This window comes from Brachyhypopomus gauderio, unplaced genomic scaffold (genome assembly GCF_052324685.1).
Source record: "Brachyhypopomus gauderio isolate BG-103 unplaced genomic scaffold, BGAUD_0.2 sc70, whole genome shotgun sequence".
NCBI classification, from domain to species: Eukaryota; Metazoa; Chordata; class Actinopteri; order Gymnotiformes; family Hypopomidae; genus Brachyhypopomus; species Brachyhypopomus gauderio.
The window spans coordinates 80,320-101,427 of record NW_027506891.1 but is presented as its reverse complement, the minus strand read 5'-3'; the positions used below and the strand labels follow the sequence as shown (position 1 = coordinate 101,427).

At 44.2% G+C, this 21,108-nt stretch overlaps 1 protein-coding gene across 4 annotated transcripts in view; it reads left to right on the top strand.

Moving 5' to 3' along the window:
• LOC143491069 (uncharacterized) overlaps nt 1-21,108 on the top strand; it is a 35,771-nt gene that overhangs the window by 5,641 nt on the left and 9,022 nt on the right. For 3 of the 4 annotated variants that reach the window (XM_076989750.1, XM_076989749.1, XM_076989748.1), the window contains 11 exons: nt 14,556-14,758; nt 17,038-17,179; nt 17,445-17,510; nt 17,676-17,793; nt 17,991-18,096; nt 18,404-18,639; nt 19,349-19,474; nt 19,744-19,870; nt 20,244-20,412; nt 20,498-20,710; nt 20,925-21,042. In XM_076989750.1, the coding sequence (XP_076845865.1) occupies nt 14,556-14,758; nt 17,038-17,179; nt 17,445-17,510; nt 17,676-17,793; nt 17,991-18,096; nt 18,404-18,639; nt 19,349-19,474; nt 19,744-19,870; nt 20,244-20,412; nt 20,498-20,710; nt 20,925-21,042 (1,624 nt within the window). Of the gene's footprint in view, nt 1-2,528; nt 2,689-14,555; nt 14,759-17,037; nt 17,180-17,444; nt 17,511-17,675; nt 17,794-17,990; nt 18,097-18,403; nt 18,640-19,348; nt 19,475-19,743; nt 19,871-20,243; nt 20,413-20,497; nt 20,711-20,924; nt 21,043-21,108 lie in introns of those variants that run through there. The other variant, XM_076989751.1, reaches the window with a different exon arrangement.

The following is a 21,108-nucleotide window of genomic DNA, read 5'->3' as shown; positions in this document are numbered from 1 at the left end:
CTATCGTCGCTGTAGTTCCCCCTCCGAGGAACAGTGACCATCCCACAGCAACCGCTGGGGTAGTCCAGGGGTCTGCCAGCGTGTAACCTTTAAACTTACCAGGGATCCCCTCCAGTGAGGCCTCCCGTGGGACACGATCTGGTATGGTATAAATTGACCCTGGGGGGGTAAGGAAAACTGGAGTACAACACCCTCCCCAGGCGAACTGAAAACTGACCCCTGTTGTATGATCTCTCAGGTAGAGCAGAGTAGGTTTTCTCTCTGCATGCCCACATCGTCGCCCAATCTGTTACTGGGTTCACGATGCCATGACAGGAGGTGAAACTCCATTTTGCAGAGGAGTTATTTAGTCTAATGGTGCATGTTGATTCGTCTCTGCCTGTTGCTACCAGATCAACCTGGCACTTGGTGTGCTCTATCCAAAGATGGCCTTCAAGGCCCCCTCTGTGCATAGACACCACTCTCCCTCAACAGGGGTGGTGTCAAATGTCATGTTGCGAATGCCGACTCGTGACACCTCGTCATTTGAGTCGCAGGCGTTTATTTCCTATGATCCATACTTGCAACATCATCACCTACCCAATCAGGAACCTTACCACTGTGAATGATGGCGTGAGACATGTTGTAGAATTGACCTGTTATCAATCTCGCATATGGGTCTGTTAATTAACATTGTAGCCATTTCGTAAGTGATTGGTGTTGGTGTTCACGGCATGTGGAAAGGATGGCAAACCAGGCAGGGCTGGTTTGGTTTCACTGCAGTAGCAGTGACATTGGACATTACACATGCTTTCTTTCCCTCACACCTCTCCTCCGGTGTGGGGGAGATGACAGTTACCCCTCCTGTTGAGAAAAGCATCATGTAAAAAACAACAGCATAACATTCATTCTGGCGGCTGCTCTGGAGCTCTTTTGCAGTGGGTGTGGTGTGTCCACGTGGCTCGGCCGCTGGTCTTTACAGCTGTGTTTGTTGTTAGCAGCACGTGGATCTCTGATCAGCACCCAGTCTCCCGGCTGGAACTCGTGCAGTGGATTCTCCGACACCTCTGACAGCTTTGACCTGCTCAGACAAAATAGAGACAAACTTGTGCAGGATAACATATTAATGGCTCAACGTGTGTGTGTGTGTGTGTCCCATTCCGGCGGCACTACTCCCATGTTTGGAGGCCTTCCAAACACAATCTCAAAGGCTGATAAGCCTGTGCGAGCTTGGGGCAGAGTGCTGCTCTGCCACAAAACCAGAGGCAGACATTTCAATCCTGTTTCCTGAGTTAATTTCCTTTAAAATTTAGTTAATTTAGCTCCTTTAGCCCTTCGTGTACGAAGGGAGTGCCATTGTCACTCGACACCCTCCTGGGTAACCCCCATAGTGGGATTATTTCTCTTAGTAGCATCTTTGCCACCGTATCTGAATTCTGCTTTGTGGTGGGGAAGGCCTCCGTCCATTTGCTAGACATACATACACACAAGCCTGTATTTCAGCAGGTGTTAGTTCAACAAGATCAATTTGCCAGTGTTGAAAGAGTTCGGTCGGCGGCAGGTGTCCGGCGGGTGCATGTTTAGGTCTGTTATATCCCTGTGGTGGGATACCAGACATTGTGTATAAAAATTTTGGGTGAGTGTGGTTATTCTTAGTGCATGCTAGTGCATGCTACTATCCCCCCTTTTGCTCATTGTGACTCCTACCATGAGCAATCTCAATCAGTCCTCTCATGTAGGCTGTAGGGACACACGGCTTACCTGTCTCCGTGTGTGTGTCCAGACTCCCCCCATTGTTTTGCACCCCCCCTTTTGCCCATCTCTGTTTGTCTTACATTGTGGCTTGTGTTTTTATTGCTCTGGTTGTTAAGGGTGTGTCTTCTCTGTTACTGTGATCTGTTAGCATCATTTGTGTGTTTGGAGCCTGCAAACCTGTGTTGGGCTGTGGAGTCTGTGAAGGCATTGCCTTTTGCTACTGTGTCGCCTGTTCTGGTGTGTGCGGCACATTTGATGATTGCAGTTGTGAGATTAGTTGGTGCTTTATCTTTGACCTTGAGCTGGTAAGGAATGGTGAGCTCAGCTGCTTGGGCAGAATAATGTGGCAGGGGTGTTATTGTTTACAAAACCTTTTTTTTTCCCTTTAAAATTCGAGAAACAGCATGTTTGACCCAAAGGGCGAGTTGAGCGTACCCCACTATATCTCTGAATGCTACCAGTGCCCGCACCCCGGCTGCCCCGGGGTCTAGTTTTCCTGAAAAGTAGGCTACTGGCCTCTGTCTGTCACTGTGGGCTTGAGTCAAAACACTGGTCCTCTAACGTCAACACTCCCCACACACATACGAACACTGAACACACACATCAATTCCGAACTTTTATTTCAGAATTCAAAACTGTTCTTAAGACTCATTTGTTCAAACGGGCTTATTCTCTTTAACAAATGTTATTTTTATCTCTGTTTGTTGTGTCAGAATTTCAATACATACTACGTCATGACCCAGGAAGTGCACTTTTTTCCAGCAATATTGCAATTTTGCTTAGGAACCTTGTGGCCTTCCCTTGCTAGGTGATGTAGCAATGCCACTATGGCCCTCTTTGCATACTTCTCATGTGTTTACACAGAGTATCAGAACATCTATGTAGTGCAACAGTGCAATGCCCTCTGGAAGTTTCAGAGAGGCCGGACTGTCTCGCAGCGCTGCATTGTAAATGGTGAGTGATGTGTATGTTCTTTTACTTCAAAGGAAAATGCCAACCAGTACTGGCTATCTGGATGCACTGAAAATGCATTTGCTAGGACCACTACACTGAACCACTGGCTATCTGGGGGAATCTGGGAAAGAATATTGTGAGGATTTTGCACTTTTGGGGCTCTAACGTGTACTGCTGCATTGACAGCCAGCAAATCCTGCACAAACCGCCATTCTTCCCGCCCTGGTTTCTTAACTGGAAAAATTGGAGTGGGCACGGGTGAGTTAGGGCACAGTACGATCACTCCAGCTTGCCTAAGTGATTGGAAAAACTGGCCTAATTTCCTTTGAGCGCCTCAGGCTTCAAAGGGTATTGATGTTGTTTTGGCCTATAGTCAGATTTTGGGGTGATGTGTATGGGCTCACACCCCCTGTATGAGCCCCAACATCGCTCTTACCTGGTGCCCATAATGTTGCAGGAACAGTTCTGAGTTCCTCTTCCTCTCATTTTTTTTTTTTTTTTTTTTTTCCCTGAGAGGGTAAGGGAGGCAGCTAAAAAAATATCAAGGGGGTTAATCAGTTCCACTCCCCGCCTGCAGGGGAGCCAGCACGGCGCCGGCTGCATCCACGCCCTCCTGCTAGGGCTAAACATGGTGTTCCTGCCAGGAACTCTCTCCCAATCGGTAATGTCAGACATCTCTGTCATCCATTCACCGATGTCCTGCCATTGAGGCTCCTCGCACACGTTTGCTAGTGACACGTGTGGTTTAGATCGAGGAAATGAGAACAGGTCTTCCTGTTCTAATGGGGTTTGCACCATTGCCGCAGCCCACACGCAATCCCACACAATAGCAGTGACAACCAAACAATCATGTTTTCCAACCTTAAATTTATCCTCAAAACCTCTATCGGGGCCCTCACTCACATGCAGCGTGCAGTGCAGTGACCCCTACAGTCTCAACATCAAATCACCTGGCAACAAACTACACACTTCACACATGAAGTGTTCCCAACACTCTCCTCCTGCACTCTGCAGCTCATAAGCATACAGTGGAACTCCTGCTGATAACTGAACCCCAACACAGCTAACTCCCACTCCATAAACAACCCCTCAGGCCTGCTACTCAGGCCCAATTTACACATTAAATCAAAACCCATAACATACATTTAACAGTTAAAATTAAAAATTAATGTTCAAATGTATTATTTCATCTACATCGGAGAGGCTTTTTTTTTTTTCTTTGAATGGGTGGCACCACTATAAACCTAAATCTTTTATTTTAGTGCCGTTTACAGTCAGTGTTATTTTAGGCAGGCCCTGCGGCCCTACACTAATCTTCTGCAAGCATTGATAAATTAAATGATAATTTAAACCAGTTACTTTCCTTTTTGTCGTCTTCCAGTGGTCCTGTACCGTCCAGCCTCTCCGCTGCCCGTCAATCTCTGAAAGTTCTGTTTCTCTGCTCAGCATTTTCTTCATTTTCAGGACAATCTCTTGCAAAGTGTCCTAGTTTTCCACAGTTGTAATATTCACCACCTCTCCTCTGGGGTAACTCTCTCGTCTCCATCCACCTCGTCTTCTTCCTCTGCCTCTGACGTGGCCCCTCCCGTGTTCTCTGGGAGTTCTCTGCACCATGGTCTCAGCTTGCTTCTGGATTTTCTTGTTCACTCTCTATGCCAGCTGTGCCTCGTGATGCTTGGCATGATCTTCTATGGTTTTCAGGGTGGCGTTGTTGTACCCAATGCACTGGGCTCTGATGAGGTCACTGATGTCTTTTCTCATGCTTACCAGGAAGCTGTTTCTCAGGTGGGCTTCCCATGGGCTGGCCTCCGCCGGCCTCCGCTCGTTGTGCTGGTGCTACAAGACCGCTGTGGTCGGTGTGAACTCTGGTCAGTCTCATGAGGAAGTCGCTGACAGGTTCTCCATCTTCTTGTTTACATGCAGCTATTTTGGACGTGTTGATAGTGGCTGGGTGTGCAGCTTCCAGCCTTGCGACCAGGCGTCCTACAATCTCTCTGTAGGGCCTGTTTGGATCCTCCTGTCCAGCTGCTGGCGGTTCCCACTCAGTGTTGTGGAGATGGACGTCTCCTGGTGTCTGGTCTCGGTCTATCTTGTTTGACTGGATGACAAGACTGAACAAAATCTGTTAGTTCTTCGCCGAACCGCTTACCTCCCATCTCTGTCGGTTTACCCAGGCCCACCGCCGCCTTCATGATGTCATCTCCTGTCCAGTGACGGTGGACCATGATGTCTCCTTCAGGGCCTGTGACCTCGACCATTGGGAAGGTCGTTGCGCACCCTGGGGTGGTCAGTTCAAGCATCACCTGACCCTTTCTTTCTGTGGCACGGCTTCTTGTGTGTGCTGCCACGGGTGAAGCTGGCGGCGGGGGTGGTGGTGGCGTTGGGGAGGTGGCGCTTCCCATCGTCCGGCTGGCGCATTCCATCGCCTGGCGGACGTCATCATACGGGACTAGTGGCCCTGGGTGCAGCGGCAGCTGTTGGGCTGGTGGGAGTGAAGGAGGCAGAGGTTGTGGTTGTGATACCGGAACTGATGGCACTGGAGCTCGCAGTGCAAGTGTGGCAGACAGAGTTTGCTGTTGTGGTGGCGCCAGAGCTGGTGGCGCTGGAACTGGAGGTGGAGGTGCGGGAGGCAGGGGTAGCAGCTGTGGGTGAACTGGTGGTGGAGGTGCGGGAGGCAGGGGTAGCAGCTGTGGGTGAACTGGTAGTGGAGGTGGGGGAGGCAGGGGTAGCAGCTGTGGGTGAACTGGTAGTGGAGGTGGGGGAGGCAGGGGTAGCGGCTGTGGGTGAACTGGTGGTGGAGGTGGGGGAGGCAGGGGTAGCAGCTGTGGGTGAACTGGTGGTGGAGGTGCGGGAGGCAGGGGTAGCAGCTGTGGGTGAACTGGTGGTGGAGGTGGGGGAGGCAGGGGTAGCGGCTGTGGGTGAACTGGTGGTGGAGGTGGGGGAGGCAGGGGTAGCGGCTGTGGGTGAACTGGTGGTGGAGGTGCGGGAGGCAGGGGTAGCGGCTGTGGGTGAACTGGTGGTGGAGGTGGGGGAGGCAGGGGTAGCGGCTGTGGGTGAACTGGTGGTGGAGGTGCGGGAGGCAGGGGTAGCGGCTGTGGGTGAACTGGTGGTGGAGGTGCGGGAGGCAGGGGTAGCGGCTGTGGGTGAACTGGTGGTGGAGGTGCGGGAGGCAGGGGTAGCGGCTGTGGGTGAACTGGTGGTGGAGGTGGGGGAGGCAGGGGTAGCGGCTGTGGGTGAACTGGTGGTGGAGGTGGGGGAGGCAGGGGTAGCGGCTGTGGGTGAACTGGTGGTGGAGGTGGGGGAGGCAGGGGTAGCGGCTGTGGGTGCATCTGAGCGTGGCGCAATTGCTGAGCCGGGTTGGCTGGCGCAGATCTCGGTGGGGCAGCGTCGAGGTCTGGTCGGCTACAACAACACACTGAGAGACTTTGTTAGTACACTTTTTAATCCCTACCTGTCGTGCTTGCCTTTTCTCGGCTTCTTCAAGCCAACATTTAGCTTTTTCTTCCATATCTGCTTTATGTTTAACAAAATACTTACGAGTTTTTCTCTATCTGCGACCTTGGGCTCTGTTTTTATTCTCTCAACTAGTCGGCGCAGATAGTCTACACTCAATGTTCCCTTTGAACCAAACCCATAATGCTAAAAAAAACCCACATGTCGAGTTACATCTTCTAAATAATCTCTGGTCATTTGGTAATTTACACTTATAATAATTATTATTATTATTATGCTATGAGCCTCCGATGCTTTACTCTTATTATGTATTCTACCCAAATGATGTTTACCCATAATTCTAGATAATCCCAGAGATGACCCTTCACACTTTTTTTTTTTTTTTTTTTTTTGTGAGGGGTCCAAAAAAAAATCCCAAATCAATTAAACACGTCAGAAAAAGTCCTCAAAATTTAGATCCGCTACTGCATACCAACGTAACAAACAGTTCCACCCGCCCCTATCGGATATCTCTGCCGCTCCGGAGCTAGCCAACACCGTATTACGTCTAATCAGTGCGCTTCTGCCCAGCTGGATCTCTGGCCAGACTGACGGGCGCTAGGCTAAGTCCTATCTCGCGTGGGCGATATCGCAGTATCCCCACCTTATAGACTTTATATTCTCAGGCGATACCTCTCTGTATCCCTGTAGGCGATACCTCTCTGTATCCCTGTAGGCGATATCTCACTATATCCCTATCGTATAACAGAGATCATCCGGCGGGCAGACACTGGCGGATATTTAACACTTAAAAACAAAAAAATTCCTAGAATTTTATAAACTGAAAATTCCCACTCACTGCGGTTTGTTTGATCGGGCGGAGAACACCACCGGAGACTGGCGGTGACATCACTCCCTGGATAGGTACTTTCCCTTTGCTCGTGGGGTTCCCACTTTGCCCAGCCCAGCCAGGGATCTCATCCCCCGGGGAGCGTCCTCGAAGATCAGTCACCGCCTTTCCGGGGTGCCTCTCGCCGATCCTGTTCGTGACGCCAAATTGTCGTGGAAATTTCCTAATAAATGGATGAGGACTCAGACGTGGTTAAATGATTAATTTATTACAAAAATATAAATATATATAAATAGGACAAAGACAGATACAAGACAGACACAGACATGAGAGTCTCATTCAAGCATGACAACTCTGAAGGCAGGGGGGCGCTCCCCCTGCTTATATACAACCTTAAACACAATTCAGCAGTTCTAACAGCAGGTTATCTTTAGCACAGCATGTTCCAAAACATAAGCGTCCAGCAGGCTACTTTGTCTCACATGTGTGTATCTCCTAATATGGACTTCCCTAGAGTTAGCGGAAGCAACTGATGTAACAGTTGAACACAGAGAAAGCTAAATGACCCAAGACTAGTAGCCTAGTGACTACCAGTTAACAGAGTGCTCTTACCCTCAGCACTCTCCCTGACCTGGGTCACGTATAGCACACATGCATAATATGAACTAAACATGGTTACACTGAATCACACTACTTCATTATTGTAGTCCTTCTGCTTAGTCAGAATGGACATGTACTAAATCATAAAGTTCATAATGATCTCTTATAATAACTAAACATGATCTAATCAATGATAATTAGTCAATAATCAATAATTTCTCTCACACATGATACCAAAATTATGATTTCGATACAATACCTGCCTAAATATCTCTATATCGATACTGAAACGATACCACGGCAAAAAACTAGAACATCAGGAAAAGTAATGGAATAACAGATAACATTGCTTTTATTTTTTTTATTAATATACAGAAAACATTAACAATGTGATATTCAGTGTTTCTGTTGAGAACAACATTATTGCAGGAAAACAGTTTTAACTTAATAAATAAAAATAAATAAATTATATGTCGCAGCTATTAAATATATCTGACCAAAACTAAAAGAAACCTGTTACAGCTGAGCTTTATGGCCATGTTATGAAGAAAGAAAAAAAAAAACCTTATTGTCCTCTTTTTGTTTTCGCTGACTTATTTTCTGGACAGTTCTTTGGCCATCTCGAGGTTTTTTGCCAGGAACACAAGAGTGTCAATGTGCTCTTCAGTCAGTCTAATGCGTCTAGGACTGCAGATAATGCCTGATGTGCTGAAAACTCGTTCTGAAGCACAGCTTGAAGCTGGAATGCACAGATACTGTCTGGCAAAATGTGCAAGACATGGTAGCGCAGTGGCATGATTCTTCCACCAAGTGAGTGGGTCTTCTGAAGCACATATCTCCTGCATTTGTTTGTATAAAAAAATTCACTTTTAAGTTGGTCAGCAGGGGATGTGGAATGACTTGTCCCCCCTTTAGCCCCACTTGCCTCTCCAGATTCAAACATCTTTTCAAACTTGATAGTAGACAGCAGGCTTTTTAAGCCTGTTTTTCTTTTTTTTGCCCCTTCTTGGTGTTCAGGTTGCTCCTGCCCTTTTTGTGGCTGTCTTGGAGCTTCAACAAATTTCTGTAAAAGTATTGCCTTCACCTCTTCCTCCATTGTAACGAAAGTGTCCTTAAATCTTGGGTCGAGGAACGTTGCAATGTTAAGGGTAGTGTCCAGTAATCTGCATTCCTATCTTCTTGTTAAGTCTGCTTTTATGTTGGCTTTCATATCACGTGAAAGAGTGCTTTCCCCATCCTTCACTGTAAGACAGGAAAAAAGTTTCCATTTCAGCGGCAGGACCAAAGACAACGTGGAGGTTTTCTCCCCACTTAAAGCATCTGTGAAGCTGCTTAGAGGGCCAAGGACCTATCTAATGATTTCTAGCGTTGCCACATCTGAGTCTGTAGGCATCAGGTGCCACTTCTTACGATTTTCAGCCAAAACAGCAGAGACAGCTTGTTGTTGTGTACAGAATCTGTCCACCATCTCAAAGGTGGAGTTCCAGCATGTAGGCTCATCATGAATGAGCTTGTGCTCAGGTAGCATTAAGATCTTCTGTTTCTCCTCCAAGCTTCTCATCATTTTGTTTGACCTGGAAAAGGCAGACAGGGTTGTCCTAAGTCTGGACAAGCATTTAGAAACCCGGTCTAGGCCTAAAGCCTTGCCAACAGCAAGATGAAGGTTATGGCCAAAACATGGTATCCAAGTGTAGTTCTCAAATGCCTTTTTGTTGTTGGAGGCATTGTCAGTGGTTATCCCAGACATCTTTGACAGGTCCAGTCCCCATTTTTCAGACACCATCTCTCCAAGGGTTTCATGGAGACTGACTGATGTATGATCAGAATATAAAGCTGAACATCCTGAACACCATGTCTGTGTTTCCCAGGATTCAGTTATATACTGGATTGTTACTGCCATGTATGCATCAATTGCCCTGCTTGTCCAAATATCAGTTGTACAGGCAAAGAAAGGCAGGTCAGTGAGTTGTGCCTGAATAATACTCCGGGTCTCCGTGTACAGCTTTGGGATTTCATTATACATGAAATAATTTCTCCCAGGCATGTCATATTTCCTGTCTAACTGCTGCACAAGGTTCCGGAATCCTTTTTTCTCCACAGTGTATACTGGCAACTGATCGAGACAGATGAACTCAGCTACAGCTTTGTTTAATATTTTTGCATCTTTTGAGTCTTTATCATATTTTGTTTGGTTTTCAAACAGAGCTGGAAGGGAAGGCTGTTTCAACTTGGAAGCTGTTTCTGTGGGCATCTGTTTTTCTGTCTGTGGGAGAGGGAGATGGATAAATATAAGACTTACATTATTTCAGCCTTCAGTTTTATAGCCTATGTAAACTGTGTGTATGTATTTGTTTCATGTACAAAAAATGTGTTTATAAGTGTAGGTGCATTTTTGACAATGAATATCCACGTTTTGTAACATTTAATATTTTGATTATTAAAATTAAATAGACTAAGGTCACAAGTACAGTTATGTGATGTCCTATCTGTGTCCTTGAGTGTATGGAATTTCTTTGATCATTAACTTTATATTTGCAACCAAATCTCATTTAAGAACACTCAATACACGTCTATGGCAGTTGCCTTTATTAGAAATAGAAATGTTCATGCCGGCATTGGAATCACATTATTTAATTTAAATTTAAAATGATGGTTTAACTGGTGCTGATCTACTTGTGAACGATTGATATTTAGCAGCATGGAAGTTTAGGTAAACATAACGTTAGCAGTTAGCCACATTGGTAGTTATATAAAAAATGTCCAGGGTTGCCAACTTTCATGCATTGAGCATGAGACAGAGTCCTGCACGGGTCTGTTTTTTGAGACGAGACCCGCACCCACCTATACCCGCAGAGTATAGCACCCACCCACCCGCGGCTATTTCAAAGTTAAATCCGTACCCGCCCGGACCCGTGAAAAATCACACAAATCGAAAGTATTCCTATAGAGCACTTTATTTATCAATGCGCCTCTGAAAAAACGTCAGTACAACACAAAATAAAATCTAATGTTGCTGTGCAGGAACAGTATTCCTATCTAAAAGTAGCAACTGGTAAAACTCAAGAAAATGTATGTAGCCAACCGGTGCCATAACACAATGCAAAACGAGAGGGAACAAATGCCAGTATAACAACTAAATAAAATCGCATAGGTTCACAGTGGTAGTGGTTTCCTATCTGCTGTGGTGGGAGCAGCACGCAAAGTTCTCTCTCGTCATTTTTCTTTGTTCTAGCACGGCCACCCATTTAGCTTTGAAACCACCAAGCAAGCTACAATAAATGCCCGGTACTGCGTTATAACCAACCTCTGCTCATGTTTCCGCTGGAAAAGAACCGCAGTTTGGGTATTACTCCAGAACTGGTGAAGAGTAAAGTTCAGCCCGCTCTGGCCAACGGAGCTACGGTATAAGTAAACTCCCCCTGAGCTTCGCCACCACGATCGGGAGGCGCTAATCAGGCAAAAGGTAACACTATGTTCATTACGTAGAAAATAAAAGCCTACTAAAAATGACCACTTATTCACGTGCTACCCACCTGTATTTAACTTACCCGCCCGCATACCCACCCGTAAAATTTCGGTATGTGTAAAACCCACACGTTTAAGCATTTATTTGCCCGTACCGTACCCGACCCGGTGCAGGACTCTAGCGTGAGACACACGCATTTCTTCACACGCTCTCACGCCACACATCCGATTTCTCACGTCGAAAAAAATCTAGTTTATTTACCTCTGATCCACATCTATGATTCAATGAGTTTCTAGTTCGCTCTGGTGCCAACCACTGGCGATCGATCGATCTCGATATAATACTTAATTTGTGTCCATTTTACAACCCCCCCCCCCCCCCCCCCCCCATCAACATTTACACTCGCCACCCCCTCCAGGTTCAAATCTCACTCCAAGTGAAATTGAAGTTGGCAACCCTGAAAGTCCAATCCAGTTAACTCAGTCATCACTGCCCTAAACCACATAATGAAAAAGCCTGACAGAAAAACACTCCTCTGACTTGATGTAATTGTTATATCATAATCACTGACCTGACGTTCTTTGAATTCCTTAAATAAATCTGTGTGTCTGTCAGAGATGCTTTGCCAAGTTGGAGGTGTTGGCTCCTTTGGTTTGTACAGTTTTATAGCACCGTTTGCAGACCGGTTTTGAAGTGTCCATGGGGTTGCCATGACCATCTGAAATGTATGCAAAATATTTCCATATCTCGCTTTGTGTGTGTAGTTTATCAACAAGCTGAGGACTTGTATTAGCAGCCATCCTATACGTTTTCTATACGGCACATTTATTCTGCAGAGAGGAGGCAAGCGCTGCACTGCTGTACACGCACACTGCCCCCGTGTGGCACTCTTTGGAAATACTGCTCTTTAAAAAAAAAAAAAAAAAACAACAACAACAACAACGCACTCAGTCCTATAGCACCGATACTAAAGCAAATTGGGTATAGTACCGTTTTTAATGACGCAGTATTGCGATACTACTCTAGTATCGGTATACCGTGCAACACTATTTCCTACTGCCCTCCTACCCTCTGGCCACTCTTCCGGGAGTGCAGCGAGACACAAGCCCTCGGCGCAGAGACCCGGGCCCGTGGAGGGACAGTACTGGTGAGTGCATGGCTACGTTGCTAAGAACGTGCTAGGCACACACAGTGAGGCATGGCTGGTTATTTGGGTGCCCGGTTAAGTTGGTCTTGCACTAAGCTTGTCTTGCACTTGTTCCCACGTCAGTGGTAAATTGATGAGCAGACCTAATTTTGTGGTCATACATACTACATGACAGCCCCGGTTCTGGACTGCTTTGCTTGGGGGGGCAGTAAAACATAATGAGGGGGCATGTTGATAGTCATGTTTATGAAGCCAGAAATATATTCAAGGCTTGATTTGTGCATGAATGATGACTATTGATACTGGCTTAAAGTGATGTATTAGGTAAAGAAATAAAAATGCACATTTTCGAACTTAAAACTTAAAACACAATGATTAAAAAATACATGTTGATTATGTAAATGGAGAACAAAGATTATCTAATTGTATTTCATTTCAATACTGCCATTACTAATAGAACAACTCTATTTCTTGAAAGGCTGACCAATGTACCTATACACAGACTGAGAATATTCAAACATGGAAATAGGAATGAGTGAGAATATTTATATTACTGGGAAATTAAAATATAAAGAAAACAAAAGAATACAAATTCTGTTATAAAAGGGAGTATTCGTCACATTTCTATTTTGAAAAAGAAAAAAATATGAAAGTACATAAAATAAGAAATCTATCTACTGCACTTTAATGGTAAAAAATCTGGTAAAGTATTGAAGTTTTTATTGATGTTATGAAACGTACTGGTACAATGCGGTATTTATGCACAGTATAACAATACTGGCTGTGATGGCGAGGAACTTTAAACCATGAGCCGCGACGGCTTGCACGGGGGAAAGAGCAGCCTCGCGCGCTGTCGTGCACCTCTCGAATTTTGTAACTTCGCGCGCGCCGCGCCTCAGCGCAATGAACAATGTCATGTTTGCCGGGTTCATACCTATACAAGGTGGAATTAAAGCACTTGTACCTCACTTTAAAGGTCCAGTTCAATATTTCTCAGCACGTTAAACTTAATTAAGTTAAATATTTATACATATACTCAAAATAATTCGCTTTTTTAATCACACTTTCAAAACGCCCAATCTTAACGTCTTCACGTTCTCTCATGTTTCGTCCTGGAATTACAAGAGGCTCGTATTTGTTAACCTAAGACAAGAGAACTGTTCATTCAGACAGATATTTGTTGTGAAACGAAGTAGTTACAATTTCAACATTTTCAAGTACTTTAGCCTAAATTCCAGCACTTTTCAAATCTGAAAAAGCAACATTAAAATTCGTCAGGTAAATGTTCATTCCCCTGTTTTTTATTACCACATATCGTTTCGGACAACACTGCGCGGCAAGTATTTAAACGCTTCCGCCGTTCGCGCAGGTTTAGGAGAACCAAGTTAGCCTAACCGCTAACGGCTAATAAAATAATTTAAGCAACACCTATGTAAGAGGTGAGTAACATTAAAGCAACGAAAAACCACAGTTAAGCAAATATTACCATGTGGAAGTCAGTTTAAACTCAGAAGAGTGTTTACCAGTATACATGTCTTTCACTCACAATAACAGAACATATACTGCCGAACTGAACCGTTTGGGGCGGTCTGCCGATTTTTATATGACTCAAAGAGCCAATCAGGAATAAGCAAGGAAATATCTTCACGCTGTAAAGCAAAATGCATTTTTGTGATTGGTTCAGAGATAATAAAAAAAGCCGTTGCTTGCATTGTGCTTGGGGGGGCAAAGACACAATTTGGGGGGGCAATGCCCCCCTCTGCCCCCCCCTAGCGCCGGCCCTGCTACATGAATTTAATTTTAACCAAGAAATGTGCATATACGTAGATCATTTATAGTCACCACTTGTCAAATGTACAAAATACTTAAATTCAAATTTGATGATCTTCATCTGACATGGTTTCACTCAGTAATGGAACAGTGTCTAGCAGAGGCGAGATGTGCTAGCCATTAGCAGAGCTAGGCTAATGTATCTACCAGTATCAGAATTAAAATAATTCTGAATTGTGCTGAAATAATTAAATTGAATCAAATTGTATTGAAATGTAAGATTTCATGATGCAATGAACTAAAAGAATCACAACTAAGCTAAACTAAAACTGGGTCACACATTTACTGAAGCTCTGATGAATGTCTTCCTGCTTCTGGGCTCACGGATGCCCTGCTTTCAGATATTCAGTACTACTTCATTGTGCTGCCATTACATGAATTGTAGCAAGATGCATATGAGAAGTTGCCGTTCTCCGTCCATCTTGCTTGAATCATATTTCAGTGGCACTTTCAGATAAAGAAACATATGCAACATAGTACTAAGGCACTGAGAAATGTTATGGTGAGGTAATTTCTGCTAATGGCCTTATTCACCCATGCAGGTGAAGTTGGCTCCAGCAGGTGTCCCCCACTACCTGTGCTCACTTCACGCACGAGAGGGACCTCGTCAGGACTGATGAGACCTTCTCCGCCCACCTCCCCAGTGGAAGCTCTGCAAAAGGAGAAGCCTGACAGGAACCTCCACCTGGACCTCGCCCTCATGGGCTTACATGACCCAGATGAGGAGCCAGTGGACAAGGAGGAGGTCAGTAGGAACATATATCATGTTGTACATAGTTGGAGTATCTCAGTCTCAGATGCATTAGTTTAACTGATAGATTTCTTTGGTTGCTGCCTGCAAATGTTACTCAAGTGTTGTACTTCCTGGATTTTAATGCATAAACACAGCATTGGTCCTAATATAAGCTGACAAACCTAACGTCTGTGTCTACATAATAAAGGCCCTGTAGCATCCCAGTATTAAATCTGACCATGCATGCGATATGCTTTGCTTAGGTGTCCAAATATGATGAGATGATGTTTCCTTCTGCTGATGCTACATTTGCGTTTATCTCAGTTGTTAAGGATATCAAGATAGTCCTAGCACTATGAGAGGGAGCATTGTCTGGTTGAGAGTATCCATCTCCCTTTGGGTATATGGTGGCTGTGAATAAATAAATTAACCTAGTTAAGATATGAAGCGTTTGGTTCCAAAATGCTATAAATCCATTTTGATCAATTTGAGTAAAAATGTGTTTTCTGTCACGCTTGGCTCCGCCCTCCTCCTTTCCGCCACACCTTCTTTGTATTTATCCTGCCTTTATTTGCCTTCTTCTTTAATGTTTAAAGCCTTGTGAGTATTTTCATTCGTATTGGTTAGTCTTGTCTGTTGTATGTTTTATCTGTAGTTTCTCCTAGTAGTGCATTCCCTGTTCATTCTTAGTTTATCCTGGTGTTTGCTTTGTGCTCTGTTACGTTGTCTTACTCTCTGTCTGTTTTAGCGTTCGTGTCGTTTAGTCTAGCTTCTGTGTATTTGGTTCGAGTTCCCGATGGTTTTCCCCCGTGTATAGGTACTTGGTGGTCTGGCGTTATTGGTCGTTTGTGTTGTGGTTTGGTATCTCTTGTTTACTTTAGTCTCTGCTGTGTTTTCTCTGTACCCTGTATTATTTCAGAATTCTTTTTTACATAAATGTATTTTCCTTTAATAGTCGCTGTGGTCCTTTGTATTCTTTCGTCAGTGTTTTAGTTAGTGTTCGGTATGCCTCGTAAGAAGCGCACTCTCCGTGTGGGCGCGGTTTCTTTAAAGGAGACTAGCTCCGCTAAGGTAGCAGTCCACTCTTCACCGCAAATGTGTCCAACCCCGACTCCCATCGTGTTACATTTTCTTTAAGTGGTAAGCTGAAAACCCCTGTTTTCTGTTTCAAACGATCAAATACCATACTAAGGTTAAAAAAACACAAACAAATTAAATCAAGATTTTAATATTTAAAGATTTATTTGAAAAAACAATTCATTTTTTCGCAAAAAGCAATAAATCCATGCCATGTTTTTTTTCAAAATGTCTTATATATCCTTTGTCATCAATAGAAATTTTTTTTTGATTGAAAATGTGCAAAATACAATAATAAATAACTGTAAATTGTACATCTTAATATAATAGTTTGACCATTGGGCCTAAAAACACAAATTCATATAATATATAAATTTATATTATTATAATATAATAACCCCGCTCCTAGCTTGGTTATGAACAACCCAGAGCAAACAGTGTTTGTACATGAGTCACAGAGCTAAATCTTTTCCACGTTTGATAATTTTGCGAGCTAAATGTGCGCACTTTAGCCAGTCCGTCTATTTTTGATTCTCGGATAGTCTGCCGCTGAATGATATCCAGCCGACAGTGGGACTGGTCAGAATCTGGACATTGATAAAATAAAATAAAATAAATATATCTCTTTTTCCAATAACTGCTATACGAACAGGCTCCTCTATATCATCAAAACCGTTCATTTTTGCGGACTTTGAGAGTGAAAAACGAGATATATTTTAACAAAGTAGGCTACAAGAAATGCCGTGCGGCTCAACAGGTCGTGTGCTATGATGTTTACATTCCGTATCTGGTGGTGCACTGTGATTGGATGAGGATTGGCGATTGTTGCATTTTGGAAGGAAAGAGAGAAAGCAGGGCAGTATTACACGGCCGATGTGGCGTTTTGATAAAAAATAAATATTGGCTTTTCAAGAGTGGTCACATACCATTCTGATTCTGGCTCTAACTCTTTTTTCTTTTTTAAACAGCGTTTATCGCGTTTTGGAACCAAACTCTTCATATATTCTGGCATCAAGGCATTGATATGTAGTTAATAATAGACCCAGTAAATGTCATTTACCTAACATACAGGGAGGATCCAGCTTCAAACTGGGCAAAATTTGTGTTTCTTTGGTCATTCAATACTTGTATAGTATTGTTGTATGTACTTGTACTTGACGGATATAGTGGGTATGGGCAGTTGCACTTGGGCTGACAGACTCTTTATTTTTCAGATGATGAACTCCCTGCGCCTCTTGCGTAAAAGAGTGGCTAAGAAGCGGGCTAAGGTGATTGCGAGTGGCAGAGAAGCAATGTTGCCTCCACTCACCAAACCTGCTGGCCGAGAGCCTCTCCGTGCCTTCAGGCCTGCCAAAGGTGAGCTCACTCTTTTGCTCTCCTGGAAATTGCATCCAAATCATTTGCTACAACAACAAAAAAAGTAAAAAAAGTATTAAAAAAGTAAAAACTGCTTTGAAAGCCCTATACTACAAACAAAAAGCCCCTGCTGATCCTCTTGTACATTGCTATGCCTGCACCCATGAACATGGTTTTTCTGCACCATGAAGAAACCACTATGAAACCAGAAGTTATATTTGAGATTTTTGATAGAGTACGTGTTAATATGTATTGTGCTTTTCAGGATCTCAAGTGCAAAGCACCAGGGCGTCCCCTGCTGACGACATGTCTGAAGGAGTAATTGGCAGAGGTTGGAGTTGGTTTGCTGTTAACACTGCATTACACAACAATGTTTTAAATCTAGTTTTCCATGTTGAATAATGTTTTGCTGTCTTCAAGCTGATTTGAACCAAAGTTGAGCTGATAGCCCTAAAAGTCCTAGTCAGTTTGTTTGGGTTCTGGTATTCCTCTCTAGATGAACTCAAACCAGGAACTCCCAGGAAGGATCCCCACGAGCAGCAGACTTTACGGCCCTTCTCCAAACCAGACCTCATTCTCGCTCAGAGCTTCAGTCTGCTTAGCTCTGATGACTGGTAAGTCACACCTGCAAAATTCTGAAGCATTTGGATAGGGCAGGTTAAACAGCAAGTCATTTATGGTGTTCTGCATATATGGTAAGTATGCATGTATTTAGAGAAGTTTTTTCCTCTTTGTCCCTTTTCTTGTAGCATTTTTTTCTTTCAGTAGCCGATGGTTACAGTGTGTGTTTATGTCCAATATCTTCATACAGGGAGAAGAAAATTGAAGGGTTGATGTTAATCCGTAAATTGGCTCAGCATCACTCTGATGTGCTTTGCAGCAGGCTTCATGAGGTCTGCATTGTTCTTATTCAAGAGGTAAGCCACTAGATTTGCTGACTGTGTATCGGTCTGAATTCTAAAATTGGCAAACACCATCAGCATGTACATATTACAGGTGATGTTGCTGACAAAGTCAAGTCAGAGTTTGAATAGCACTTTGAAATTCCTTTTTTATAAAAATATTTTTCATCTAATTGAAATTCAGATGGTATATCTAACTGTAATTAGTGATTAAGGTATTTCCGCCTACATAACACATTGCAGTGGAGGATTATACTTATTACGATGGCGGTGGCAGTGTTGGATGTGACTAAAACGAGCTGGAACGTCGTCTTTCCTGCAGGTGCTGCACCTGCGCTCTGCCGTGTCCCGCATGGCGGTGGTGTCCTTGAAGGAGTTGTACTCCAGCCTGCAGAAAGGGATGGACCAGGAAGTGGAGGCTACAGCTAAGGTCCTCCTCCACAAAGCAGCGGAGTCCAATGGCTTCATCAGGCAGGACGTGGACACAGCTCTGGACATCATGGTGCAGAACTGCACCCCCATTCGGAGCATGAACGCCCTTCTCGCTGGAGGACTCTGGTCAGTTACCATGCAGTGAGCTTTAAACTGTGGCTTTCAGATAGCAACAACAGTCACAAGAATCTAACACAGCACTGATTTTAGCTGCTGTTTTTACTTCTCCATTGTTCTTTCAAAATATTGCCTTGGCCTATAATTAATATATTTAGTTATTTATCCTCTTAAATATTCTTTTTATTGCGTTCCATCTCCGCTCTGCTGATTCAAACTGCCCTTCACACCTCTTAAAGAATAGGCTAGTTAGCTAGCTCACAGAGGACATACATCAATCAATTAATCAAATTTTATTTATATAGCGCTTTTTACAACAGTTGTTGTCACAAAGCAGCTTTACAAGTGACGAGTCCTAGCCCCCAGTGAGCAAGCCAAGGGCGACAGTGGCAAGGAAAAACTCCCTAGTTTTTTTTACATGAGGAAGAAACCTTGAGAGGAACCAAGACTCAGGGGGGGAACCCATCCTCCTCTGGCCGACATCGGTCACCATACAAAAATTTTCTGTTTAAAAAATACAGATGTAAACTAACTGGTGCAAACTAAGCCATCGAATAGAATATGATCATTTGATTGTGCACGTAGATCATACATAAGTGTATTAAGTTTCTTTATAGAAGCTAAAAGTTGTACTGTATACATTGATTGGACTGATTAGTAGTTATTACCTTCTTTTTTTTGAATGCCCTAATTTTTTTCCTTCTGTTTTCTTCAAAAGTCATCTGAATGCTGCAGTAAGAAAGTGTACTGCTCAGCACTTGGCTACTTTGGTAGAGAAGATTGGTGCAGAGCGAATTATTCCTGCAGTCTCCAAGTTGACACAGGACCCTTCCCAAGAAACCAGGTTAGTACTGGGATCAGAACGAGAATTCTACAAAGCTTATTCAGTTTCCCAGATAGTAATCTTTTGCTGATTCTTTTAGTCTCCTAGTCTGATACTCTGAAATCAGCAAATGCTGCTAAATTGTAGAGTAATAGAAGCACCATCGTGTTTTCTACACACAGACGGCCTTGTAAAATTGTACCCTGGTAAGATAAATGGTTGGTGTGCTGTGAGTCATGGGTCCCTCACTCACGGTTCTCTCCTGTTTTGGGGTCTGTTCTTCGTCTCAGGCGCTTGGGCCGGCGTATCCTGCTGTTCCTGTCCTCCCACCATGACTTTGATAAGATGGTGGAAAAGTGCATCCCTGCCAAAGACCTGGCAACCATCAGGGACACTGTCCACACTCTGAAATCCAAGGTATTGATTCATGTTTGGATACATGATGAGGATTTTTTTAATCCCATTCAGCCACTATGCCCCATGTTTACTCACTAAACAAAGCTTATTCACAAAACTTTTAGGTGAAACAGACTGCAATTAAAAAACCATCTAAACTGTCATGGTATATTGTAAACAAATACTAAAGTACAGGGCAGTGTGTGGCACCACACATTGTATTGTACAGTAAGGCATGCACAGTGTAGTCCCAGACCCAGTAGTTAAAGGACAGAGCATGGTTCAAAATGAACCGGCTTGAAACCTTTGGGATAGAATCAAAGTATGAAGCAACATGTGGACTTCAATATCATCACTCCATGTTTTGTGGTGATTCGTACGTGTGTATTCCCAGGAGAGGACAAAGGTGTCTAGGATTCCAAGATATAAGATGCGCCAGCCTCGTCTGGAGCAACAAGAAGCTCCAGCCGCACAGGTGGAGCAGCAGAACACGCAGCGAATGAAGCGCAGCCTTAGGCACACGGTGAGGGACGTGAGCCCAGACGACGCGGCACCTCTGAAAGGTAACTGCTGACCTCGGCAAACGCTCCCCTGCTGTTTCCTGAGAACCTTACATTACCGCTTACCCGTGAACCTCTTTCCCATCAGACCTGCAGCTGAACAGTAGTCTTCCAGCCCAGACTAAGACCGGTGTCCTCCTGGATGATTTGCCCTCGATCCCCAGAAACGCACGCACCCCCAGAAGTCCCGTCAAAAGTTTGAGTCCTCCGCTTCATCCCAGCCCCCCCACGGCTGTCCCTACTACAAACATGCTGCCACGACGCAGACAAGCTATCAGACTGATCAGACCACGTGACTCTGGTGAGTGTTGCCTGCTCTTCAGCGCTTCATGTGTGATCACTGCACTTGCATGTAAATTGCTTTGGTGTTAACACTGCATTACACAACAATGTTTTAAATCTAGTTCACCACATTGAATAATGTTTTGCTGTCTTCAAGCTGATTTGAACCAAAGTTGAGCTGGTAGGCCTAAAAGTCCTAGTCAGTTAGTTTGGGTTCTGGTATTCCTCTCTAGATGAACTCAAACCAGGAACTCCCAGGAAGGATCCCCACGAGCAGCAGACTTTACGGCCCTTCTCCAATCCAGACCTCGCTCTCGCTCAGAGCTTCAGTCTGCTTAGCTCTGATGACTGGTAAGTCACACCTGCAAAATTCTGAAGCATTTGGCTAGGGCAGGTTAAACAGCAAGTCATTTATGG